The sequence below is a fragment of the Nycticebus coucang genome, chromosome 1 (assembly GCF_027406575.1).
Source record: "Nycticebus coucang isolate mNycCou1 chromosome 1, mNycCou1.pri, whole genome shotgun sequence".
NCBI lineage: Eukaryota > Metazoa > Chordata > Mammalia > Primates > Lorisidae > Nycticebus > Nycticebus coucang.
The window spans coordinates 191331807-191359352 of record NC_069780.1 but is presented as its reverse complement, the minus strand read 5'-3'; the positions used below and the strand labels follow the sequence as shown (position 1 = coordinate 191359352).

The 27546-nt window shown below is 45.7% G+C and overlaps 1 protein-coding gene across 1 annotated transcript in view; it reads left to right on the top strand.

Moving 5' to 3' along the window:
* The window catches only part of UBE2QL1 (ubiquitin conjugating enzyme E2 Q family like 1), a 42877-nt gene extending 15562 nt beyond the window's left edge, over nucleotides 1-27315 (top strand). Inside the window, exon 2 of the mRNA XM_053593183.1 lies at nucleotides 25986-27315. Within this exon, the coding sequence (XP_053449158.1) occupies nucleotides 25986-26117 (132 nt within the window). The 3' untranslated portion in view covers nucleotides 26118-27315. The remainder of the gene's footprint in view (nucleotides 1-25985) is intronic.
* The last annotated feature ends 231 nt before the right edge of the window (nucleotides 27316-27546 follow it).

Here is a 27546-nt window from a genome sequence, read left to right as displayed (position 1 = left end):
GAAACATTTATTTTTACCTTCTCCAGGTCATCATAATTGCCTGTATTTTTTTTTCTCTTTTTTTTTTATTTTTGGGGATTCATTGAGGGTACAATAAGCCAGTTACACTGATTGCAATTGTTAGGTAAAGTCCCTCTTGCAATCATGTCTTGCCCCCATAAAGTGTGACACACACTAAGGCCCCACCCTCCTCCCTCCATCCCTCTTTCTGCTTCCCCCCCCATAAACTTAATTGTCATTAATTGTCCTCATATCAAGATTGAGTACATAGGATTCATGCTTCTCCATTTTTGTGATGCTTTACTAAGAATAATGTCTTCCACTTCCATCCAGGTTAATACGAAGGATGTAAAGTCTCCATTTTTTTTAATAGCTGAATAGTATTCCATGGTATACATATACCACAGCTTGTTAATCCATTCCTGGGTTGGTGGGCATTTAGGCTGTTTCCACATTTTGGCAATGGTAAATTGAGCTGCCATAAACAGTCTAGTACAAGTGTCCTTATGATAAAAGGATTTTTTTCCTTCTGGGTAGATGCCCAGTAATGGGATTGCAGGATCGAATGGGAGGTCTAGGTTGAGTGCTTTGAGGTTTCTCCATACTTCCTTCCAGAAAGGTTGTACTAGTTTGCAGACCCACCAGCAGTGTAAAAGTGTTCCCTTCTCTCCACATCCACGCCAGCATCTGCAGTTTTGAGATTTTGTGATGTGGGCCATTCTCACTGGGGTTAGATGATATCTCAGGGTTGTTTTGATTTGCATTTCTCTAATATATAGAGATGATGAACATTTTTTCATATGTTTGTTAGCCATTCATCTGTCATCTTTAGAGAAAGTTCTATTCATGTCTCTTGCCCATTGATATAAGGGATTGTTGGCTTTTTTCATGTGGATTAATTTGAGTTCTCTATAGATCCTGGTTATCAAGCTTTTGTCTGATTGAAAATATGCAAATATCCTTTCCCATTGTGTAGGTTGTCTCTTTGCTTTGGTTATTGTGTCCTTAGCTGTACAGAAGCCTTTCAGTTTAATGAAGTCCCATTTGTTTATTTTTGATGTTGTTGCAATTGCCATGGCAGTCTTCTTCATGAAGTCTTCCCCCAGGCCAATATCTTCCAGTGTTTTTCCTATGCTTTCTTTGAGGATTTTTATTGTTTCACACCTTAAATTTAAGTCCTTTATCCATCTTGAATCAATTTTTGTGAGTGGGGAAAGGTATGGGTCCAGTTTCAGTCTTTTACATGTAGACATCCAGTTCTCCCAACACCATTTATTGAATAGGGAGTCTTTCCCCCAAGGTAAGTTCTTGTTTGGTTTATCAAAGATTAGGTGGTTGTAAGATGTTAGTTTCATTTCTTGGTGTTCAATTCGATTCCAACTGTCTATGTCTCTGTTTTTGTGCCAGTACCATGCTGTCTTGACCACTATGGCTTTGTAGTACAGACTAAAATCTGGTATGCTGACGCCCCCAGCTTTATTTTTGTTACAGAGAACTGCCTTAGCTATACGGGGTTTTTTCCGGTTCCATACAAAACGCAGAATCATTTTTTCCAAATCTTGAAAGTACGATGTAGGTACTTTGATAGGAATGGCATTGAATAGGTAGATAGCTTTGGGAAGTATAGACATTTTAACAATGTTGATTCTTCCCATCCATGAGCATGGTATGTTCTTCCATTTGTTAATATCCTCTGCTATTTCCTTTCTGAGGATTTCATAGTTTTCTTTATAGAGGTCCTTCACCTCCTTCGTTAGGTATATTCCTAGGTATTTCATTTTCTTTGAAACTATGGTGAAGGGAGTTGTGTCCTTAATTAGCTTCTCATCTTGACTGTTATTGGTGTACAAAGGCTACTGACTTGTGGACATTGATTTTATATCCTGAAACATTACTGTATTTTTTGATGACTTCTACGAGTCTTGTGGTTGAGTCTTTGGGGTTCTCTAAGTATAAGATCATGTCGTCAGCAAAGAGGGAGAGTTTGACCTCCTCTGCTCCCATTTGGATTCCCTTTATTTCCTTGTCTTGCCTAATTGTATTGGCTAGAACTTCCAGCACTACGTTGAATAGTAAAGGTGACAGAGGACAACCTTGTCTGGTTCCAGTTCTAAGAGGAAAAGCTTTCAGTTTTACTCCATTCAGTAAAATATTGGCTGTGGGTTTGTCATAGATAGCTTCAATCAGTTTTAGAAATGTGCCACCTATGCCTATACTCTTCAGAGTTCTAATTAGAAAAGGATGCTGGATTTTATCAAATGCTTTTTCTGCATCTATTGAGAGGATCATGTGATCTTTATTTTTGCCTCTGTTAATATGGTGGATAACGTTTATAGACTTGCGTATGTTAAACCAGCCTTGCATCCCTGGGATGAAGCCTACTTGATCATGATGAATGACTTTTTTGATGATAAGCTGTAATCTATTGGCTAGGATTTTGTTGAGAATTTTTGCGTCTATGTTCATGAGTGAGATTGGTCTGAAATTCTCCTTTTTGTTTGGGTCTTTTCCTGGTTTTGGTATCAGGGTGATGTTTGCTTCATAGAATGTGTTGGGGAAGATTCCTTCTTCCTCAGTTTTTTGGAATAATTTCTGCAGTACAGGAATAAGCTCTTCCTTGAAGGTTTGATAGAATTCTGGAGTGAAGCCATCTGGACCAGGGCATTTTTTAGTTGGAAGCTTTTTTATTGTTTCTTTGATCTCAGTGCTTGAAATTGGTCTGTTCAGGAGGTCTATTTCTTCCTGGCTAAGTCTAGGGAGAGGGTGTGATTCCAAATATTGATCCATTTCTTTCACATTGTCAAATTTCTGGGCATAGAGTTTCTGGTAGTATTCAGAGATGATCTCTTGTATCTCTGTGGGATCAGTTGTTATTTCCCCTTTATCGTTTCTGATTGAGGTTATTAGAGATTTTACTTTTCTATTTCTAGTTAGTCTGGCTAATGGTTTATCTATTTTATTTATTTTTTCAAAAAACCAACTCCTTGTTTCATTAATTTTCTGAATGATTCTTTTGTTTTCAATTTCATTGATCTCTGATTTGATTTTGGATATTTCTTTTCTTCTACTGAGTTTAGGCTTAGATTGTTCTTCTTTTTCCAATTCCATTAGATCTCTTGTGAGATTGTTGATGTGCTCTCTTTCTGTTTTTCGAATGTAGGCATCTAAAGCGATGAATTTTCCTCTCAAAACTGCTTTTGCAGTATCCCACAGGTTTTGGTAGCTTGTGTCTTCATTGTTGTTATGCTCAAGGAAGTTAATGATTTCCTGTTTTATTTCTTCCTTCACCCATCTGTTATTCAACAGAAGATTGTTTAATTTCCATGCCTTTGGGTGGGCTTGAGCATTTTTGTTAGAGTTGAGTTCCACCTTTAGTGCCTTATGGTCTGAAAAGATACAAGGTAAAATTTCAATTCTTTTGATTCTGTTGATATTTGTTTTGTGTCCCAGGATATGATCCATTTTGGAGAATGTTCCATGGGGTGATGAGAAGAATGTATATTCTTTATCTTTGGGGTGGAGTTTTCTATATGCATCTATCAAGCATAGTTGTTCTAGGGTCTCATTTAAATCTCTTACATCTTTGTTTAATTTCTGTTTAGAGGATCTGTCCAGCTCTGTAAGAGGTGTGTTAAAGTCCCCTGTTATGATGGTATTATCAGATATCATATTGCTCAGACTGAATAAGGTCTGCTTCAAGAATCTGGGAGCATTTAAATTGGGTGCATAAATATTTAGAATTGAAATGTCTTCTTGTTGTAGTTTTCCCTTGACCAATATAAAGTGACCATCTTTGTCTTTTTTGACTTTAGTTGCTTTAAATCCACATGTATCCTAAAATAAGATTGCAACTCCTCTTTTCTTCTGAATTCCGTTTGCCTGAAAAATTGTCTTCCAACCCTTGACTCGGAGCTTTAATTTGTCTTTTGAGGCCAGGTGTGTTTCTTGCAGACAGCAAATGGATGGCTTGTGTTTTTTAATCCAGTCAGCCAATCTATGTCTCTTCAGTGGGGAATTCAAGCCATTAACATTTATTGAGATAATTGATAAGTGTGGTAGTATTCTATTCGTCTTATTTGGTGAGAGTCCATTGCTTAGTTTTATCTTTTGCATCAGTGTGGAGGTTAGGTTTTGTCCTTTGATTTCTGAGTTCTTACTTTGCTGCTGATCCATTGTGGTGGTCAGTGTGCAGAACAGGTTGAAGTATTTCCTGTAGAGCTGGTCTTGTTGTGGCGAATTTCCTCAATGTTTGTATATCCGTAAATGATTTGATTTCTCCGTCAATTCTGAAGCTTAGCTTAGCAGGGTACAGAATTCTGGGCTGAAAATTGTTCTGTTTAAGTAGATTAAAGGTAGATGACCATTGTCTTCTTGCTTGGAAAGTTTCATTAGAGAAGTCTGCAGTAACTCTGATGGATTTGCCCCTGTAGGTCAACTGGCGCTTACTCCTGGCAGCTTGCAGAATCTTTTCTTTTGTCTTGACTTTGGACAGGTTCATCACAATGTGTCTTGGAGAAGCTCGGTTAGAGTTGAGGCGACCTGGGGTCCGATATCCCTCTGAAAGCAGTGTGTCAGACTCTTTGGTGATGTTTGGGAAATTTTCTTTTATAATATTCTCTAGTATGGCTTCCATTCCTCTGGGGCATTCTTCTTCCCCTTCTGGAATTCCTATAACTCGTATGTTGGAACGCTTCATAAAGTCCCATAATTCTGACAGTGAACGTTCTGCTTTCTCTCTCTTCTTTTCTGCCTCTTTTACTGTCTGAGTTATCTCAAAAACTTTGTCTTCTACCTCTGAAATTCTTTCTTCTGCATGGTCTAACCTGTTGCTGATACTTTCCATTGTATCTTTAAGTTCCCTAATTGACTGTTTCAGTTCCTTCAGGTCTGCTATATCCTTTTTATATTCTTCATATCATTCATCTCTTATTTGATTCTGTTTTTGGATTTCCTTTTGGTTATTTTCCACTTTATTAGCAATTTCCTTCATTGTTTCCATCATTTCTTTCATTGTTTTCAACATGTGTATTCTAAATTCCCTTTCTGTCATTCCTAACATTTCTATACTGGTGGAATCATCTGCAGTAGCTACCTCATGGTCCCTTAGTGGGGTTGTTCTAGACTGGTTCTTCATGTTGCCTGGAGTTTTCTGCTGATTCTTCCTCATGAGTGATTTCTTTTATCTGTTTCCTTGCCCTAATTTTCCTTTCACTTCCTCTTGCTCTTTAAGTTCTTGTGCCTGTGGACTAAGGGTTACAGGACCAGAAGGGTGAGAAGGTTGAAGAGCAAAAAAAGGGGATGAAAGAAAGGAGGACCGAGTGATAAGAAAAAAAGAAAGATAGAGAAAGGAGAGGGGGTGGGTATAAGGAATATTGACAAAAAGAAGAGAGGCACAGAAAGAGGGAGACAGGGCAATATAGGTGTACAGTAGGGTACTTTGACACAACCTTAAAAAACCCCACCTTCTGGGGGTGCCCAGTTGCGTGGTTCCCTTGAGGTCAGCAGCTCTTTGCTAACCTGATTAGACACAGTACCCCACCTCCACCAAGTAGAGAGGAAAGACAAAAATGCTATAAATCAAACCAAAAGAAGCAAACAGAAAACTTTACGGGGATAAAATTGGGTGAAAAACCAAATTATATCGGTAGAAACACTAGCAAAAATGAAGCTGAAGTTATTAAAAAAGGCAGCAATGGGAAATTATAATTAAACTAGGAAAATTGAGAAAGAAAAAGGGATCTGTGTGGAAAAGATTGAAATTAAAAAAACAAAAGAACATCAGCAACGTCAAAATAAACAAACAAAAAAAACAACCAAACCAAAAAAAAAAGAAGAAAAAAATACACAACCAAAAACAAAGCAGTTTGTATATGTTATTGAATATTGTCTGGGCAACACGTGGTCTTCTGGGGTATGAGATGTTAGTCACAGTTCTGATACGACTGGAGGCTGCTGATTTCTCAAACCCCAGCAGGTAGACACCCTAAATCTCTCTTCAGCCTACTTAAAAGGCACTTTGAACTTGTAAACTTGCTGAGCAGAAGCTTTCCCAGCTTTCTCGCTGGAATCGCTGCTGAAGTGGCTATCCACTTACTCAGTGTGCCAAAACCGGTCTCACTCTGCCCCTGAGGGTTAGGGCTGCAAGGCGGCTCAAACCCCACCCTTAGGCTACTTGGTTGCTGGGTTACCAGCTCCCACCCGTTTCTAGCTCTGCGACCCTGAGGGCGGAGCTTGCCGGGGCAGATCACTGACAATGGATCCGTGTGACCCACCGCCAAACACTATTAGCTCCGTCTGGCTCAGCGGCTCAGACTGGGGCCCTAGACAACGGCCAAAGTTCTCCGCACTCCCGCTCAGGCCTTCCCCAAGGCAGTTCAACTCAGTGCCAAGTCCAAGGACATCAAAACAGTTCACAGGTAAGGCCTTTCTGGTTTGCAGTCTCGCTGCTACTGAACTTATAGTTGTGGGCGGGTTTAGACGGATTGAACACACGCGACCACTTGCCGGTTTTCCACTGTTTTAGTCCTCCTCTTGGGGTCCAGAAGTCTCTCGCTGACTCCCTGTATCTTCATAGGAGTGATGATAGGCAGTTCCCACCAGCCAGAGATGCCTGGAGTCCTATCTCCCCAGACTCACGGTGCCCAGATGCAAGGAAGCTGTTACTCGGCTGCCATCTTGCTCCGCCTCAATTGCCTGTATTTTTTGCACTTCACCTTAAGCCGGCTGCTCCTTCTCCTTGCTCTCCTCAGGGGCAGGGGAGGCTCTGCCCATCTTCCTCCTGCTTTGCCCATTTCCCTTTTCATTCCTGCATTACTTTTGTCTCACTTTACCTTGTCACTGTCTCTGTGAATCTGCTCCCCACCCCCACTCTCATGCTGCCCCTCTGAATCTGTCCACAGTTCACAGGAATATTCTCGCTCCTTCACTTCCAGCAGGACTATCATAAGAATGTCCTTTCCCTTTGGGACTGGTCCCTGCCTATTTTTCTCTCTCTTACCCCTGCATTTCCTCACTATCCTCCCTACGAGCTCAGGGTCTCAGTTAAGGGACACCCCTGCCCCTGATGACCTGCAGACAACGAGGACACAGTGTGAGGTGAGAGTGGGAGGGACAGAGGGGACAGGCAGTGTAGGTAGTCAAGGGACCAAAAGAGAAAAGGACTGATGGAGGCGTTATTATTTCAAACGACCACCTGCAGCATTGTGATCTTTGAAGGCCTTTCTAGTGGACCAGTGAGCCTGAAAGTATCATGGTGAATGTGGTTTTATCCAGTTGGTTTTTACACTTATATACCCAAGTTGATGCTTTGTTTAATCATTATTTTCATCCTTTTAAATGTTTCACCAAAATTAGATGTAAGTGGCTTTCTAAAAGCCCTTAATTCCACTTTTATGGTAATTTTACTCCTTCAATTTATAGTCACATCAGAGAATAATTATTAGTTAATATTAACTCTTTTGAAAGAAGCGTGACAGAATTTGGAGGATTCACCAGAGCAATCACTAGATCTGTCAGGGAGAACACTTTTGTTTAACCATTTGCACTTGGTGTGCGTTCTTATTTTCTTTGAAAGTAGAGAAATTCATCAAAACACTCCCAAATACCCCCACCAGCAGCACTGACAGCACCACCTCTTAGAACAGGGAAGGACAGCCTTGTGATTTACAGAGGCCGCAGAATCCATGCACGGCGGCCACATCCCCACCACAGCTTCTTCCTGACGCCCTTCTGCTTTGACGAGCCTCCTGTCTCTTGCCTTTCTATAACTTTGAACTCTGTATGACTGAGGCACCCTGGGTTTCCTCCACCAGCAACGACAGAGGGTATCAAAGCTGCACAAGGCCTTGCTGTGTCTCCATGACAGTTGTTATTTCCATGTGTCCAGAGGCCCCACCAGGCAGATGACATTCAGCACCTCCCAAGGTTGACCAACCCCAGGTGGTCCACAAGTTGAGGGGTTTTCCCTAAAATTTACAAATCGTAGAGTCCAGCAGAATATCATGTGGCTGGGTCCTAAATTCATGTGTCATCTAAGGCTTGTCGTAACATGAAAATGGACATTTAAAGCAGTCCTATACATTTTAGTATTCAAATAGTACAAACTTAATGTTTACATTTTAATTTCAAGATGACATATGAGACTTTGGCTGTGTCAAAACTGGAATGATCTGTAGGGCTCTTCTCTACCTTTAAGGACACTTAAGTCAAAAAAGCCAATTAAATGAAAAATATATATATATAAGTAGATTTTCTCTGTTGCTACTGACTTTGATGTACCTTCATGATAACAATGATTTCTAAGGGAAGGAGATTGCTCTGATTTGGTTCCATGTAACAAATACTATTCAGCTGGAGTCAGTTGCCCTTCTGTGAGGAGAGTGGACACAGGGACTCTTTGTAGTAGCTCTGGGCAGAACCCTGCACTGGTCTAGGGTGATTATGGACCAAGAGCACAGGACGATGGGCTGTGACATCCAGGTGAGACTGCACTCTGGCCAGCATGGAGGGCAAGGCTTCCCTGAAGCCTCCAAGTTATTCGGAAGACAGACCCTGGCACTGTGACTTTGACCTCCTCATAAGAAATGAGCCTCTGAAGACCTTCACTTCTGAGCAGGCAGTTCTAGGCCTGTGTCTGGGCCTGCAGTAAATTATATAATAACATTCTGGCCTTCATTGTTATTATTATTATTTTACAATCCTTGCCCTAAATATCACCGCTTTGGTACTTCATGAAAGGGCCAAGAAAAGCATAGATTTGCAGTAATACACAAAATTATAACATTGTGTCTTGTCTCACTTCTAAAACTCTTTTCTGATTATACTGGCTATTCCAAAAGTCACCCCTGAAGTCACCATACATAGGGAAAATGGGAAATTGTAGCTAAATGTACCTTTATTTACAAAACGTTCATTACAAAATTTTACAAAGAGGTGGCCAATATGTAGGAATATTTTGTAAAATTTTGTAATGCGTATTTTATAAATATTGTAAAAATGGTACATGCTTACTGTATAAAGTTCATGTAGCACAAGAAGGGACAAGGTAAACAATGAAAAGTTCCGGATCCCGCGTGTCAGAGTGGCTCTTTTCTGCACATGAACACACAGTGACACAGGTGCACGTGATTTCCTCAGTGGGCTGTGCACGCCTGTCTCACGAACGCACTGGACAGCCTTCTGCTCACCTAGGTCCCGAGAAGGCTGCTGTCCTTCCTAGGATGTGGGGTGACCTGGATGGCAGAGGAGAGTTAGGAGCTTAGCTCCGCAAGGGACGGTCAGGAGGCCTCCATCCCTTCCCCCCGACACCCTGCACAGCCTTCTTGCACACCAGGTCTGCCCCTGTGCCCTCATTGCCACAGGGAACACCCAAAAGTGGGGTACTGAGTCAAAAGCAGGGCACACCCAATATTGATTGGATACATGTTGCTAAACTGACCTTGGGAAAGGTTACAACCGGGTTCACACCCCCAGCATGAGACAGGAAACCCACCCCAGCCTGCCCAGCCCTAAAGACTACGGTACTTCCTAATCTCACTGGCAAAATATAGCTTATTTTTTTTTAGCTTGTGTATGTTTAATTTTATGAAAATTTAGCATCTCGCATGCCGTTGGGGGTTTGATTTGTTTGTTTAGGTTTGGATTTGGGGCTTTGGGTGGCTTTTGGCAGTTTGAATCTCTTATTTTCCTTTTGTTCTTTTTTATATGATTGTTATTTATCTTATTATATTTAGGAACTTTTTTCATGTTAATTCCTGGGCCTTATTATCTATGCAGCAGAATAAATTACCCTCAAACTCAGTGGCTTGAAGTAACCAACATCCCTGTATCACAGTGTCTGTAGTTCAGGGTCTGAGTGTCCGGTGGTAGATGCCCCTGGCTTTGGATCTGCTGTAAACCCGCAGCAGTGCTGGGGCTGGGGCTGCCACCTCGCCTGGAGGTTTGGCTGGGAAGTGTCTTCTTCCAACATCACTCAAGGGCAGCTGGGGTGATTCAGTTTCTAGTTAACCTTGCTGGAGGCATCCTCAGTCCTTTGCACAAGAGCCTGCCTGAGGGCAGCTCTCAATAAGCCACTGGCTTCCCTCAGAAGTTGCTGGTGAGGGAAGGAGAGGGCCCAGGACAGGAACCATGTGGTTTGTTACAGTCTAACCTCAGAAGGGACCATCTACAGCTCTGCCACCTTCTGTCCCACAGAAGCAGGCACAGTCCTTCCCACTTGGAGGCGGAGATCAAACAGGAGTGAACCCCAGGAATCAGGGATCCTTGGGGGACCTCGTGAGGTTTCCCAACACAGGATCCTGTAATCTTGGTAATTCTGTGAGATCTTGTTTTCCTTACATTTCCACATGTTTGTAATAGCTTTTGTGTACACATTCATGTAAAGTGCATTCTTCCTGTGATTTTACTTCTTGTCTCAGACTCAGAGAGGTTAATGCTAGTGCTCCGGCCATCACCCCTGCAAGGCCCTTCATCCCCACATGAGCTCACTCTGTCAGGAGCAGGTATTACCAAACATGCCCAATCCTTGTCAGGCGCGAGACGTCCTACTGTGCACGTCTAGTCAGCTGGAGGGTGCAGCCCTCTGTGGCTCACTGGGTCGTAGCTTCCCAGCACCCCCACCTGCAGTCAGCGTCCTCCTGCTTCGGCTGTGCCTCTGGACCGGTGCCGAGTGGCTTTTCTCCTTGCGGTTTGACCGTGCGGCGCTCTGATCCCTGGTAAATCTCCCTGCCCCCTCAGACACGTCAGCATTCCCATCTTCTCTTCCTTAGACGTCCTGCTCATGTGTTTTCCCTGCTTGGTGTTGGATTTCCTGTTGTCTGGTTCTTTTCTTTCAATTTTCAGGAAAATCCTTCTGTTTTTCAGGTATGATTCCTTGCGTGGGTTACAGCCATTGTGATCTCTCCTCCCAGGACCCTCTCTCCCTCTTCCGCTCTCACTTTTGACTGGGGGGTGGACTTCCTGTTTTGAAGTGGGCCCGTGGTCTCATGGCCCAGGCTGTCTGTGAAGACCCCGCTTCCCTGACGTGACCTCACAGACCGTCCCGCTGCTTCGCGCTCTAGGTTTCCTGCTCTGGGAGCCCTCCTGTGTGGCTGCCTGGCGGAGGTGGCAGCCTCGCCCCATCCTCCCCTCCCGCATCAGCAGAGACACCTAGTCTTTCCCGCTGTTCTGTAACAGTCTCTTATAAGGTGACGCCCTTGTCTGTCACGCGCACGGACTTTACTGCTCCTGTGTGGACACTGTACCCTCTTTAGGAACATGTCCTCCTTTCTTAATAGGCAAAGATCCCTCTTCACTCTTCATTTTCAGGATCACCTTAGCTTTTGGGGGGCCATGTAAATTTTCCCATCTTTGGCCATGAATATCACTCAGCGTGGTGAACTCTCATTTCCACAAGAAGGCTGTTGTGAAGCCTCAGTGGCTCAGAGCAAAACAGGTGCATTTGAGCACAGAGTCTGATGCAGGCTGGTGGCCTTTCCTGCTCTGGAGCACATGGCCTCCAAGTTCACAGCAGCAGGAATGACGGTGGGGACACATGCTAAGCGCATCCTTCCACTTACCGCCCACTGGCCAGAACTGGGCGCTCCGCCCACTCTGGTTGCAAAGGAGGCCGAACTGTAAGGAAGCACGTGGCCATCTGCAGAGCACTGATACTAATGAGTGGCATCTCTGCCAAACCCAGCACCCCGAAAATGGCTGAGCCTTGAGGATTTTCTGCATAGACAATTCTGTCATCTGCAAATAACGAGGTCCACAGAATGTCACTTCTCTGCAATGCAGGAAAACTCCCAATACCATGAGAGGAAGGCAAAGCAGAGCCAAACTTATTTTTGCCACTTCCAATATGGGGACTAAATAAGCTTGATTTTGGTTATCTTTGAATCTTAAAGAAAACCATTGTACATATCACAGAAATAAATCCAGGAGAATTAAATTTGTAACAGTGTTCTTATGCCATTTAAAATATCACTGCAAAATACCCCTGGTATCAGCATTCCCGTTAGGAGGAGAAGGGGAGTTTTGAGGACATTCCCTTAACTCGCTTTGACATCTACTTTAGGGCCTCTGGAGGGTCCTTCACAAACTATGGACTACAGACATAGCATACTGTGGGAGGGACTTCCAGGAAAATTGGAAGCCTTTACTTTGAAACTCCAGTTTTCTAAAAATGTTTACCTTCTAAAAGATTCTTGTAGGAAAGCTCTGACCAGAGCCTGAGAGTTGGTTGAAGTTGAAGCCAGGAGGGCTGAGAAGAGGATGGCCCTGCACATGGTGCCTAAAGCTGTCGCCTGTGGCTTCCGTGGGTCACCCCCACCAGAATGGAGCACCCTATGTGGGGAGGTTAACAGATGCTAGTGCACCTGTGGCATGCTATGGCAGTTTTCTATGACCAAATGAATTGGGCCTCCTGATTTAGCAAGAGGTAACAACAGATTCTGAGAGCCAGCAACATGCTGATCTGTCCTGCCAGTGTCCAGGCAACACAGAGTTCCATCCCGGAGTCTGAGCACAGGCTTAGGAGGACACTCACCACCTTTTCTTTGGAAACTGTCAACGTGTGTATCCTTTCTTGGGAAGTCTTACTGAGCCATAAAGCGGACCTCAAGTCCCTGGTGATAATCCTACCAGACTCATCACCTTCAGTAAAGATGCTGGGTGTGCAGCTTGTGTGAGGCTCACAGGGAGAACGTGAGTGAAGATAGGCAGCCGGGTTCCAGGGAAACACACGAGGAGAAGTGGCCGGGAGCACAGGCTCTGGAACCCAACTTTGCCCACTCAGCCACCACCTCCAACACCTGCCAACTGCACAACCTTGAGCAGTTTAAGTCTGTGCCTCGGTTTTCTCACCATGAAGAGAGACTGTGGTTGCCTTTCCCTGGTGAGGATGGAGCCAGTTTATACACAGAAAGTCCTCGGAGCAGTAGCTGGCACCAGCATCAGCTTTGCTGTATTATGAGGTGTGCATCCTTTGGAGATTTCCAGTCATGCTTACAAAAGTCACTGATGGAATGATTTTTAACATTTTTTCGTATTACTTATTGTAAGTCTTACTTAACCAAAAAGCAAAGCCAAAAACCCTTCTACAAATAAAAGAATTAAAACGGGAACATCTCCCAAAGTAATAACCTAAAAGTAATGATAGCCACCCCAGTTGCTTATAGAAAATCTCTTGTTAATTTTATTAGGTCAGTCAAAATCAGTCTTTAGTTTTCTGAGATTTTCAACCAGAGACTCAAAATATGAATTTAGAATCAGCTTCCTTTCTTGATTAAATCTTAAGACTCTTTTTATTATTATTATTATTAAATCATAGCTGTGTACATTAATGCGATCATGGGGCACCATAGACTGGTTTCACAGACCGTTTGACACATTTTCATCACACTGGTTAACATAGCCTTCCTGGAATTTTCTTAGTTATTAAGACATTTATATTCTACATTTACTAAGTTTCACATGTACCCTTGTACAATGCACCGCAGGTGTAATCCCACCGATTACCCTCTTCCGCCCATTCTCCCCCTCCCTCCCCTCCCTGTCTCCCTTCCCCCTATTCTTAGGTTATAACTGGGTTATAGCTTTCATGTGAAAGCCATAAATTAGTTTCATAGTAGGGCTGAGTACATTGAGATATCATCTAACTCCAGTAAGATTAGCCCATATCACAAAATCCCAAGACCAGAGATGTTGGCATGGATGTGGAGAAAAGGGAACACTTCTACACTGCTGGTGGGAATGCAAATTAATACATTCCTTTTGGAAAGATGTTTGGAGAACACTTAGAGATCTAAAAATAGATCTGCCATTCAATCCTATAATTCCTCTACTAGGTATATATCCAGAAGACCAAAAATCACATTATAACAAAGATATTTGTACTAGAATGTTCATTGCAGCCCAATTCATAATTGCTAAGTCATGGAAAAAGCCCAAGTGCCCATCGACCCACGAATGGATTAATAAATTGTGGTATATGTATACCATGGAATATTATGCAGCCTTAAAGAAAGATGGAGACTTTACCTCTTTCATGTTTACATGGATGGAGCTGGAACATATCTTCTTAGTAAAGTATTTCAAGACTCTTTTATGTTAATAGAACACAGCGTTTTCCACAAAGGTCTCCAGTTTGTTGTGTCAACACGGAGGGAGCTATTTGAGGCCCTGTGTTTTACCCCATGTCTCCCTGCAAACCTAGACAAGGTTGGTGTGGGGTTCCTTGTGTACTGGAGCCATCACCTGCGGAACACCAGCTGGTCAGGAAAGGTGAGACGACACTGTGCAACCCCAAAATAGCCTGAGTCCTCTCCTTCCGTCCTGTTGCTCACAGCCCGCTGTGGGGGTGCTCCTCCTGGACTGAGAGCCATGGTTTAACCGGAAATTGGTACAGGTGGAGGGAGGTAGCTATGGGGACAGGGGTGCCAGCATCACACTTAGCCACAGTAGCCAAAGTTCTGTGGGTTTTTGGCAGGAACTGGTGCTCCATTTGTAGCCAGAGATGACATAAGTCTGGCCAGTGTGGAGGCAGCTGGAGGGCAGCAGGTGCTGGGGGTGCAGAGGGGCACAGGCTTTGCAGAGCCGGCCCCTATTAACTTGCTTTCACCTCAAGACCTGCCAGAAAGAACACTTTTTGAAATGTACTTATTTCTTAAAGTACTTTATTTAAGTCTACTTGTAAATCCATCACACCCCTTGAAATGGCTCAAAACACTTTTGAGTCCTTGAAATCAGGGTCGGGAACTATCCGCTTAGCCATTGGATCAGTACCTGAAAGTGTTGGGGAGTCAGGCTCTTCAGCTGCTCTTGGGGGGATGTCTGCAGGAGGGCTGATGCTCCTGCTGAGATTTTCCCCCTGCACCCACAGCCCTGCCCCTCATTACCACCTCGTTAGCACCTCATTAGCAGCTGCTACACAAACCAGCACAACAGTGTTCTCAGGGCAAATGTGCCAAGCACAGCTCAAGTTTATTGTAAGGTGTTTGGCTGTTCAAAGTTTTCCAGCACATAAAAGGCTAATTCTCCCAAAGGGAGAAAACATCACATTTTAAGAAGATGTTTGCAAGCCAGCTCAGTGGGTCACACCTGCAATAATCCTAGCACTTTGGGAAGCCAAGGCAGGAGGATAGTTTGAGGCCAGGAGTTTGAGGCCCCGTCTCTCCTTAAAAAAAATAGAAAAACTAGCCAGACATGTGGCACATGCCTATAGGCCCAGCTACTCAGGAGACTGAGGCAGGAGGACCACTTGCACCCAGGAGTTTGTGGTTGTAGTAAGCTAGGCTGACACCACTGCCCTCTAGCCCAGATGACAGAATGAGACCTTGTCTCCCAAAAAATAAAAATAAAAAATAACATGTGTGGGTTGTGCCCTTCAGCCACAGTGTTGCCTCAGTAAGAAACTTCATAGAAATTGTCTGACAGAACCAAAAATCTGGGGACCTGGCTAAGAAGCTGTTATGCCCAGATCATGAAATCCCCCACAAAGACCACCAGGGAGCCGAGTCCAACGCAAAAGCAAAAGGGCCTTTTATTGAAAGTTCGAGCTTGGGCTCCCGGGGACTCCGTTGGCTAAGCGGATCCGAGCCAGGAGCCCCGAGCTCTGGAGGAGGGCGTTGTTATGGTCCCGCGCAGCAGGTGGGCGTGCACAGTTTGAAACAAAGGGGGCGCTTCTGGATTGTTCAAGTGGGGGGGTCCCTGATTGGTGGGCAGTTGTCTCATGATTTTGGGGAATTGCCTGGACATATCTGGAAAGTGAAACTTACTGAGTGAAATGGCAGGGAAAGCGAAACTTAACTCTTAAGATGGCGCTGGTCTGGTTCTTTCAAAGCCAGTGCAGCCCCCTACAAGTGTGTAAAGCCTGCATATAATATCTGTGAGCGTGCTGCTGAAAGCAAAAAAGCTCTGGGAATGCACAATGTGTTTGTAGCATTGCCCTTCAGTTCCTTCCATCACCTGGGGTAAGCGGCGGTCATGCCTCAGCAATGCCCACTTGTTAGTTTCCTTAGCAGGAAAACATGTTGTCTTCACTGGGCTCTCGTTACCACCAATATTGACCTGCCCATCACAAGGGCAAGAGCGGCCCCCCTCTTGGAGTAAAGAGAGGTGGAAACAACCCATGCCCTTAGAAACCAGTCACCCCAACTCCAGGGACTCAGCAATCTGGCTGCACCCCCTCCTCACCAGGGCAGCTGGCACGCGAGCCCCAGACTAGCCATCAGTGCTGAAGGCCCATGGTCACACAAGGATACCCACCCCTGGGATGCTTGACAACCCCGGAGGGGCAAGAAGCAGCTGTGAGCTGTCCACAGCCCCCCATGCCTGCACAGTGGTCACCACCTAGTCGGCATCACCCCAACCTCTGCATGCCCTAGGGCCTCCCTGGGCCTCACAGACTGAGGTAGGAGGAGCCCCCACTCACAGCAGACCAGCTCAGGTGATTCCACCCCCCAATGCAGGACAACGTGGACGGGTCCCTGCTGCCACCACCCCTACCTCTAAAGGGAGGCTTGACCTGCCTGCAGACCTTGCTGGCTATGGGAAGGAAGGGCTCTTGGTGACATTTCAGAGTCAAAAGAAACAGCTGACTAAAAGTTGGGCTTTATTCAAAATAAATAGGGAAGTCAAAGGGAAACCATTGGGCAGAAATTTGATGAGCTGGATCCAGGCGATGTCCTCATGGAGGCAGTGGCTGCTGGCCTGGGGAAGTGGCCAGCAGGATGTGGGTGTACAAAGTTGGCTTCGGGCTGGGAGGCAGAGGCTGAAAGTGCGAATTCAAGAGGCCCCCAGTAGGCTTGTGTGAACCAAAGACTAGGTGGGCCGCTGATCAAATCCCTGTGGTTCTTTGGAAACAAATTACATATTAAAGACTATTCTAGGAGGGTTCCCAGGACATGTGAGTCCATCCTTACTCAGCACCTCAGGAAGGAAACCAGACTAAACACAGACCTTTATCTATCCCCAGGAACTATCCTGCCAGAACAAGGTCAAAAGCTGTTTGCAAGTCTGTGGGAATCTCTAGTGGGCAGAAATCAAATTTCACATCTTTATGCGCACTATTTCTCTTTTTAAAGAATCAGTAAACTAATTCAGAGGCTGAGCCCAGGAATTCAAGGCTGCAGTGAACTGTGATCACACCACTGCACTTCAGCCCAGGAGGCAGAGCCAGACTGTGTCTTAAAAAAAAAAAAATTAGAAAAGTAATAAATAAGTGAAGTAATCTAGATACAATCTTATTATCCCTGGCTATTTCTAACAACAAAAACAGACTGTTATAAAAAGTAGTATATATGTGTAATGCCTATATAAATCTGTGCCCAAATCATAACACTTTCACCTTAGAACTTTTCCAGAAAATATGTATGTTAGAAGACTTTCAGTCATTCCAAAATCTCATTACCTTATTTACTTAACGATTCCTTTTGCATTGCAAAACTCTTGTGCTAACTGTGTTGTTCAGTGACATCGCTCGGGGAAGAAAGTGAAGTCATAAAATGTTGGCATAAAGCACAAAGGTGTTCGCAGCCCCCAGACCAGACACCAGCTGGAGTGTGGAAGCAGCAGGCAGCTGCGACCCAGGTTGACTTGAATTCCTTCTTAATGCGATTTTTCCAGAGCCAAGCATGGGACTTTTTTCCCCTTTGTTCAAATCTGTGAAGCTTTGGCTGGCAGGGTCGAGCGCGCACCGTGGCTGCCCTCTGCTTGGACAGATCAGTCTCATTCCGGTCACGTTTTCTACTGACATTCTTGGTCTCCTTCGTTTCTTTGGGGTTTCCCTTCACGGCATTTCTGTAACTATCATCTGTGCTAGGAAAGCTGTTTCCACAGCAACGATGCACACCAGGAGTCGTGAAATTAAAAAAAAAGTGTCCCAATTACCTAATGATGGCAGTGACCACATCAACGGCAGACAGTGGGGTCGCAGGCAGGTGACCTCGTCAGCACAGAGGACCACTTTCTGTCAGGAAACAGGCAAAAGTCAGGAAACGCGTAGAAGGGGAGGCTATCAGCACATCTTGTCTCCATGGCAACACTTGTTCCACTGCTCCGTCCCTTCTACTGGGTCCCTTGTCCTTCCTGGGAGCAAGGAAGGCCTGGCCTCACCCAAGAGCTGCCCGCCTGGAGCCTTTTCCTGCCATTCTGAGTGTACCATCAGGAAAGTGCCAGTCCCCTGTGCCCTATCTGTAAATCGAGGCTGAGTGGCTGGGTGGAGACAACCTTGGGGTGGGCAGGAGTGGTGCCCACAGGTCAGCATGGGTGGAGTCACATCCCAGGGACAGGAAGGTAGCAGTGACGATGAAGCCACCAAGGCTGGGTGGGCTGAAGCAGTGCTGGGCGCCATGGGAAGAAACTTGACTCTCTTCCTTTCTAAAATGTGTTCCCCAAAGAAAAGAGAACCATGGAACCCCAACGAAGTCCAATGTGCAGGGAAGAGGTTTGTCCAGATTCTGATCTAAGGAGTCAAGTCAGGCAGGAAAATGATGTAGCTTCCTACAAATCACTCAGGGAACAGACAGCACTGTCATCCATAGGGGTGACTTCAGTGCGAGAGCAGTAGTGGCCAAGGCTGCTCAAGATGACATGCAGCTTGGTGGAGCTGAGTCTGAGAGTGCAAGCTGTCAGCACATGAAGAGTTTGCAGTGTCTGATCATCAGTGAGTCAGCCCCCCCTCCCTGGGGCAGGGGCAGGTGTGCTCAGGGGGACTCTTCCAGAATCCCACAGAAAGAAGACAGCTGGAATCATTTCCTAAGGAGAAGACACAGGAGTGGCTGTTTGTGCTAACTAAGTGTTTCAGCCTTGAAAATGGGACGTGGTGTCCTTGGTATGGCCTGTGAAATGCAGCTCCCTTTCACATTCCTGTGTCTAGCAAAAGTGAAAAACCCAGATTGTGGGTTATCTCAGAATGGAAACCAGGGAACAGAGTCAATGGGGAGACCCGCCTGCCCATCACTGACTCAGTCCACACTGCCGTGGCAGGAAGCCTGGGGCCTTGGCACGTAGACAGATTCACGGCCATTAGGCTCTGCATTACACAAACTCCATGGTCAAGGATGGCTGGTAGACTGGAACCCCACGTCTGGACAGGGGCACATGGACACAGGCCTGTAATGGCCAATGGGAGCCCATGTCCAGGAACACCAGGCAGAGAGTGTGTCATGGAGCATGTGGTCACTATCTCTTAAATCCACGACCCTTCCCCACGTTTGTGAGCTCTGGGCTGGAGTGCGGTTCAGAGCATGGCCTCCAAGGCTGGGATTCCTGCCTTGGAGTACTTGGCCGTGTCCTAGCTGGTGACTTCAGGTACATCCTGACCTCCTTGTGTTTGTTCCCTTATCCACAGACCACCCTGCTGGTGACAGGGCCTTCCAGGAAGAGGTGCTTAGTTTTCGTGAGCTTCCGCGACCCGTGCCTTTGGTACTGCTAGAGGCTTGAGGGTTCTTTTCCTAAGTAAGAAAAGTGACTTTACTTTATTCCTGGTGAATACTATCAGAGCTTACAGAAAACCTGCTGGCTTTGTCACTTGAGAGGTGTCCCAAACAAAACCTGAGACAGTCTGAGTGCCAGCGTGGCCTGGTGCCTACCCGAGGGCTGTCGGCTGTGCTCCCTCCATAAACCTCTGGGGATACAGAGTGCTGTCTGGAATTGCTCATGACTCATTAAGTTATATTTCCTTTAAGAACAAGATTTTTTTAATGTGCATAGATTGCTAAAAAATAAAATTAAGAAAGAATGATAAAATTTGTGATATTATTATAAACCAAGTAGCCATCACACAGCTAAGACGACAGTCAGTGGATGCTTTCCAGGCCGTCTCCCCTGTGCGTGTAGCTGATACCGCCTAGTTTATTGCTTCACCTTTTGCTGGGCCCGCAGATACTCCCCATTCCCATTGTGGGACCCAGAGCCTGCTCCTAAGACAGTGTCTCTTGCAAGCCTGGTCCCATGTCCCCTGCCACGGCAGCTCCCAGTCCCTGCATCTCATCTCCCTTTGGCACATCATGTGTGAACTGGGTGAAGCTTCATTGTCCTCATTCAAGTCTCACCCCAAGAAGGGGGCATGGGCAGGTATGTGTCACAGATGCAGTGACAGAGACACAGGGAGGGTGGGCTGAGAGGAGGCACAATGCCCCTTGGCCTCACACCTCACCACATGTATCACTGGGGTCCCATGGTGTGAGGCCCATCTCCACCTCCGGCGGCCTCCTGCCCCTGCCTACTGAGTCTCTGCACACCCACACCCAGCCCACCCAGTCATCACTTGGCATCTTATCCTGAAGAGCGGTTTCCTCCAGGTCAGCAGCTGGAGTAACCCAGGCCTCCTGCACTCACCTGCTCCTCCCCAAGGCCTGCACATGGCCCCCACCCCAATCCTTCGCATTTGCTCTTGTAAAGCCAGGAGCCCAGAGAGCTTTTGTTTCTCATGCAGGTAGCAGAGCTGTAGGAGAGCTAACGTGAGCACGAGCCATGCTGGGGCCCAGGTCAGGAGGTCAGGGTGTAGGAGCACTTTTTAAAGATGCTAAAAATAAGTAGCAGCTCTGTAATTTGGGCTCGGGAAATGAATTCAGGAACTTGAAAACTTCATATGAGCAGTCTGGAAATTTAACCTATGTTTAGAGAGAAAAAGTCTATAATCTACAGGCAAATAAAAAAAAAACACAACAAGAAAGTGTATTTACAAAAAAATAAAGAAGAAAAAAATAAGAAGAAAAATCTAATCAAATGAGAAATACAGAATTAATGTATTAATTTTGAACTGTTACACAGACACAATTTAAAAGACTAAGAAATTAGCCATGGAAATACGATGTATTGGATTTGCCCGAAGACATCTTTGGGACTGAATGAGCTAAGTCATAATACCCACATGAAAAGACAGACATTTTATGTGTTTTTTTTCAACAGGGCAAAATAAAAATATCCTTACCTGGCTGGGCTCTGTGGCTCACACCTGTAATCCTGGCACTTGGGAGGCCAAGGCAGGTGGATTGCCTGAGCTCACAGGTTTGAGACCAGCCTGAGCCAGCCTGTGGTGGGCGCCTATAGTCCCAGGTACTCGGGAGGTGGAGGCAAGAGAATCGCCTGAGCCTAAGAGTTGGAGGTTGCTGTGAGCTCTACAGCACTCTACTGAGGGCACGAAAGTGAGATTCCAAAAAAAAAAAAAAAACTATCTTTACCAAAGGATAAGACCTTCAGTGATAGTTTAAAAAATAAAAGCCCCCTTTATTGTGTTCACCTGTGCCTGGCACTGGGCAAAGAAGCTGAAACGTATGTTTGAACATATTACATTCTAATAAAAATTTAGTGTAGCATAAGACTATGATTATGCTAATTTTACACATGAGGAAATTAAGATTCACAGAGATTAAGAAATTTGCCCCAGGTCACACAGCAGGAAGTATGAGAGCAGGGATTAGAAGCAGGGTCCGTTGAATTCTGCATGTCTTCCTTCACTCCCTTCCGCACACACATCCTCAGCCCCCACACCCAAGCCCCCAGTTATCCGTTGTTTTTCCCCGGCACAGCAGGCTGTCTCAAGCCTTTGCTGGAGGGGAAGGGGGGCCCTTGCCTTCTCGTGCCGTAGCCTGGTAAGCACCTGCACACCTGCATCTCAAGGCTCAGCTCAAGTGTCAACCCGAACATCTTTCTCAACACCCAGACCACCACCTCCTGTTTCTCCTCCTCCTCTCTCCTCTCCTTCTCTCTTCCCAACTATATAACCCATCACACCCTCCAAGATATAAGTGCCATGAGGACGAAAATCCTTCCTCTTAGACAGCCCTGAGGTCCCAGTAATCAGCACAGCCCTGACCACAGAGGGCCTGCAGCTGCCACTTGCTGAATGGGAAGAGAACGAATTGACCCCTCGCTCTGGGCTGTTTTTGCTGCATTCCCCAATGGTTTTCAGTGGGGAGTGATTTTGCTCCTGTGAGGACTTTGGACAAAGTCCAGAAACAATCTCATTGTCATCACTCAGGGAGGCTACTAGCACCTGGTGGGTAGAACCACCACCCACCAAGCACTGGCAGCCGCTACAACAAAGAATTACCCAGCCCAGGATGTTGCAGTACCAAGGTTGGAAGACCCTGCCACACACCCTCTGTCTTGGCAGCTACAGTGACCCGGTCATCTCCCCATAGTGGACTCTGAGCCCCCACAGGCCAGGGCTCAGCATAACTTGTGTTGTAAAACCTAGCACCCAACACTGACTAAATGAGTAAGGGATGAACAGGAAGCGTGAGGCGGTTGAGAGGCGCGGGCCTGTCCGAATTCACACACGTGAGTGTGATAGAAACCATACAAGTTCAGGGACTGAGTTAAGGCTTTCACTGGGGCCATTTATCATCAGCTTATTAACTATGTGGAAATGTTTTCTTTTCTTTTTTTTTTGACACAGAGTTTCACTATGTTGCCCTCAGTAGACGGCTGTGGCGTCACAGCTCACAGCAACCTCCAACTCTTGGGCTTAAGCAATTCTCTTGCCTCAGCCTCCCAAGTAGCTGGGACTACAGGTGCCTGCCACAACACCGGCTATTGTTTTTTTCCTTTTTTTTTTTTTTTTGCAGTTTTTGGCCGGGGCTGGGCTTGAACCCCCCACCTCCGGCACATGGGGCTGGTACCCCACTCCTTTGAGCCACAGGCGCCACCCAACACCCGGCTATTGTTATTTTTTGTTGTTGTCATCATTTTTATTTAAGAGGCCTGGGCTCAAACCCACCAGCCCCAGTGCATGTGGCCGGAGCCCTAACCACTGAGCTTAGGGCACTGAGCCTGTTGAAGTGTTTTCATGTTGAATCATTGCAATTGGTCCCCCAAAAGCCATAAGAAAAAATAAAAGGTCAAACTCCAATTTTGCCTTTTGGTTTTGTTTGACAAATGCAACACTAGAGAATTGTATTCTCCTTAACAATGTCCTGCCTCAGTATTAGGATGAGAATTTTAAGGTTGTGATGGCAAAATCCAGTAGTTGCTCATAACTATGTGTTTACAATGTGTGACTTAGGAGACAGAACGTTACTCATCAAAGGTGTTGTCAGACACGTGGAATGGTAACTCAAAACTACTGTAGTAGGGGGTAAATTGTCACATCTAGGCCTTTTAGCATTAATTTCAAATAGACATACCATAGAGGAAATAGGAATTATTCAAAGTCAATATCTCTTATCAGACTCTTTGATAATTAAGAGTAAGAACCCATCTTTACTAGAAATAGAAAAAATTTGTAGTCCCAGCTACTCAGGAGGCTGAGGCAGGAGGATCGCTTGAGCACAAGAGTTTGAAGTTGCTGAGAGCTATGATACCATGGCACTCTATCTAGGATGACACAGTGAGACTCAAGAAAGAAAGAAAGAAAAACAGTTCTTAATTTGTATGAAGGTCTAAATTCTCGGTGTTTTCCAATTCACTATTTTATTGGATGTTTGTAATGGTGCTATAATAATGGGTATCATCCATTCTTCACCTCCAAAGAGTTTCTGAGAGACTGTATCTTAGAAAGAATGGGAGTGCCCTCCCTCAGCAGCAAGGCATGGGGGGCGGCCCTCTTGCTGGTGCCAGGAGCGTTGTGAGGGCATGTCAGCTAAAACAGCACAGTGACCTTGGCAGAGCCAGCAAACCCTGACACACATGTATCTCAAGGCTCAGAAAGCTTGAAAACACAGCATTTCACAGTATAATAAACATACGAACAGCCAATCAGAAGAGGATGGGCAATCTAAGAAGAAAATATTTTTTAACTGTAAATGTGGGTTTACGATCCAAGAGATGAGAAATTTTATTGACAGTCAAGTGCAATAAAAGCATCACCTCTGGCTGGCTCATAAGGGGCTCTGTCTCCCGGCTGCTGAATTGACTCTGCGCTGAAGCTTTATGTTCATGATTCTTCCAGAGAAGGAAAGGCAACAAAGATTGGTCTGTCCCTGTGGGTTTTGTTTGCTGTTTCTGGTAACAATTGGGACTTTCACAAAGAATAGGCAAAGTGTCTCCAAAGCCACAGAATATTCCAAGATGATCGTGAGCCTACATGTGTCTAGCTACTTACAGTTTGGAATTTTCAAATTAAACTATAAATCTTCAGTATTACAGAGAAGAAGGATGGAGGTGGTTAAAATATTCATTCAATAAAAAAATATAGCCCTTGGTGCTTGCTCTCCCTTGATGCATAAATGGAGGCCAATGTCCATTTGCACATATTGAATGAAGCAACTTTGGACTTTGAAGTCAGCCCATGACCATGATAGTTATAAATGTATTAGCCCCTGTGGTTCCTTTTTATCAAATATAACTCACCACATGAGCAAAATATGATGTCATGAAATTGAAGATAACAGTCCTGTTCTAGTGAGGTGTGGGGACGTTTCCAACAGCCAGTGAACAACTGATTTCCGTACTGCATTCTCCCAGGCTTCCTTCAATGTTTTAGCAGCTTGTCGGATGTGACTGTCTCAGCCTGTCAGAAAGATGCTTCTGTCCTTGCTGGGAAATGGACAAGTGAGGGCAGGGGGATGGCGGGAGGGGGCCCAGCACCCAGAAATCCGTGGATTTCTGACTCCTAAGCTGGGGATGATCATCTTGCAAGTCCAGGGTTGAAAGGACAGTCACTGGAATGAAGGCCCCGGCCTGAGTCCAGGCGCACGCATGGTCCTGCATTCCCAGTTTCTTGTGATTAGGCCTCACCTGCCCAGTAGTTCTTCCCACTGACATCAGTGTGTTATCAGAGGAGTCCAGGTTGGGGGGACCTCACCTCTATGGCCACGCAGACCAAGGGGGCCGCTGCCCTCAGTGCCCACCCAAGGGACTGGCTGAGCTTGCTGTGGAAGCTGCTGTTTGGCGGGGAGGCCTGGCTGGGAGGCCGCACAAGCCCACACGGAGGGAAGCTGTGGGGTGAACATGCAGCAAGACGTGGCTGGCAAGTGTCCGCGCACTTCTGCCTGATGCAACTCAGCCAAGTCTTCCCAAGTGTTTCTGCCTCATCTGCAAACACACGCAGAGAGACTCGGGAAGACAAGCACATCCTCCCGGAGAGGCTGAGCAAGGTCAAAAGGAGGCACGTGTGCCTGGAGGCTCAGGGAGCATTTCCCTGGAGCCACCATCACGAGGCTTAACGAAGGATAATTGAGACTAGAACAGTGGGAGCGGCAACAAGCCTACTTGGGGACCCTGTGTCACCCCCATCCCTGGCCACCTTTCATATGCTTGTCCCCTCCAAGGCCAAGCAACCTGCATCTCCCAGGGCTCTCCAAGACAGGGTCACAGCGGCAGGGCCATCTGCTCTCTTCTTCTCGTGGCCTGAGTCCTGTTGTGCCCATTTTATGATGGCTCAGTCCTTCTTGATGACCACAAAGCCAAGTCCTCTGTCCTTGAGACTAGAACACACCTGGTCACTGTGAGTGGGGGGACTGGGCCCCCCATCTCCTTTGCTTGGGGTCTGAGGACAGTTCTTTTCATGAAATGACCTGAAGTGACATGAATTACAAAATCTCACTCATTTTTCTCCTGAGCTTGAATTTTAAAGTTAGTCTTGTGTAAATATAAAAATATATACATCTCTATATAAATATATGTATCTATATAAAAATCTATATAAATACAGACATCTCTAAATAAATATATGTTGTTACCAAAGAGGATTTATAAATTATCATTAAAGGCATTCTTCGGAGGGACGGAAAGGGAGTGAAACGGTATTTTGCCTTAGGGGAAAGACACCCAGTCCACAGTCCCTCTCTGGACAAGGCTGCCCTTCTGCCGTCTGGGAGCCGGGCAGAGGTTTCCCAACACCCTGGAATTCGCGAGCTCAAGTCAAGCTGAGGCTGGAGAGGGTTATATAGACAGCTCCAGGCTTTCCCTCTGAAATGTTCCCCCCACCTCGCTGATGGCCCATACATCACCTCAACTGAGATGCCAGAAATTCCCACGAACATGTGTGCTTTCAACAAACATGGGAGAAACAATCGCTACCCAAGTTCTAACCTGGTTTTTCTTTCCATCTCTTGCAGGGAAGGATCTGTAGAAAAGCTGGCAAATCAAAAAAGTCCTTCAGTCGCAAGGAAGCTGAAGCTACCTTTAAGAGTTTGGTGAAGACACATGAAAAATATGGCTGGGTCACCCCACCCGTCTCTGATGGCTGATGTCTGCCACGTGCATTAGATGCTCGAGCCGCCTGTCCACACACACACCGACGCCCTGCCATCTCCCTCAATACATCCTCCATCCTTTTGTACTCCAGCCAGAACTGCATCCTGAAAGCCAAGGAGACGTTTAAGTTATTTATGAACAGACGTGTTTACAGAGAGAAAGAGGGAGCAAACGCTGAGTGATCACCTCCGAGTCACTCTAGAACAAATGTTGAGATGGTGACATTTCCCAGCCCGCCTGCCCTCTGCCCGCCCTGGTCACATTGCCCTTAGCTTCCTTCCATGCCAGCAGCTCTGGTGAGCTGGCAGGAGACCCCGTGCCCTGCTCACTCCTGCTCCATGTAAATGCGCCTTTTTTTTCGTGTTTACTAGGAGACTGCATTGCCCGTGGCCACCACCTTGTGTTTGCTATGCTCTCTCTCTCTCTGTTTCTCTTCCTGGCAGGTCCGCATAACTTGAAGACGTGTCTTTCTGTGGCCCATGGTCTGCTGTGATGACATTTAGACCTCATTTGTGCTATGACCTTTGGCTCATGAAAACACAAATTTAACATTGCCAGATTCTGTGATATAAAACTACACCTGCCTGCGCGGTTAACCTGTGCTCTCGATGCTGATTTGGTGATGTGCTGCTGTCCTCAGATAAGACAGTGCTGTGAGATGAAGGGCAGAGGATGCTGCAGCACCGGGGCAAGGCAGTGGCATGGACACTGGGTGCAGCCCTGGGGCTCAGAGCCATGGACAGTCCTCTCTGAGCTGGGGACATGCTCCTACAACAGTGCATTTGTGTTCCTGTCTCCTCTCAGCCACCAAAAGCAAAAGACAATTTCCCATACACTGCAGTCATCTGACTCATTTTATCATATGTGCTAGTGACAGGGAATGCCAGAACTGCCAAAGGATACCAAGTGATCGTACGACGATTTGCATGACCGGGTCTGTTTCCTCACCCAATAGTCACTTGTGTGTCCCCGAGGTTGGGATGTGTGAGCGCCCTTGCTGTGATGTAAACTTCCTGTTATTTAATCTCCTCACAGTTTCATTTGCTCTTCTGTTAAGTTACTTAGAACTTTCTAAGAAACGCCATGAAATGAGGAAGTACTGTTTATAATAATATATGAAAAGAGGTGAAATGTTCATTCCAAGTGGAAAATCTTATTGGACACATTTTAAATAAAATCATGCATACCTGATCCACTGCCTCCAGCATGTGGTCATTGTGGGCTCTGCTTCCTTTTTAAGTATTTAACCTATTTTTAAAAATTGTAGTATTTCAAATACTACACACACCCAACATAAACTTCAGAAGCAGCATTCTATAGCCAGGTACCCAGAAAATGAGTCTGGTGAACCCACAGTCTTGTCAAAAACCCAGTACATGAAAATGGTCCCCAGAAACAGCCAAGGGGACAGGCAGACGCTAA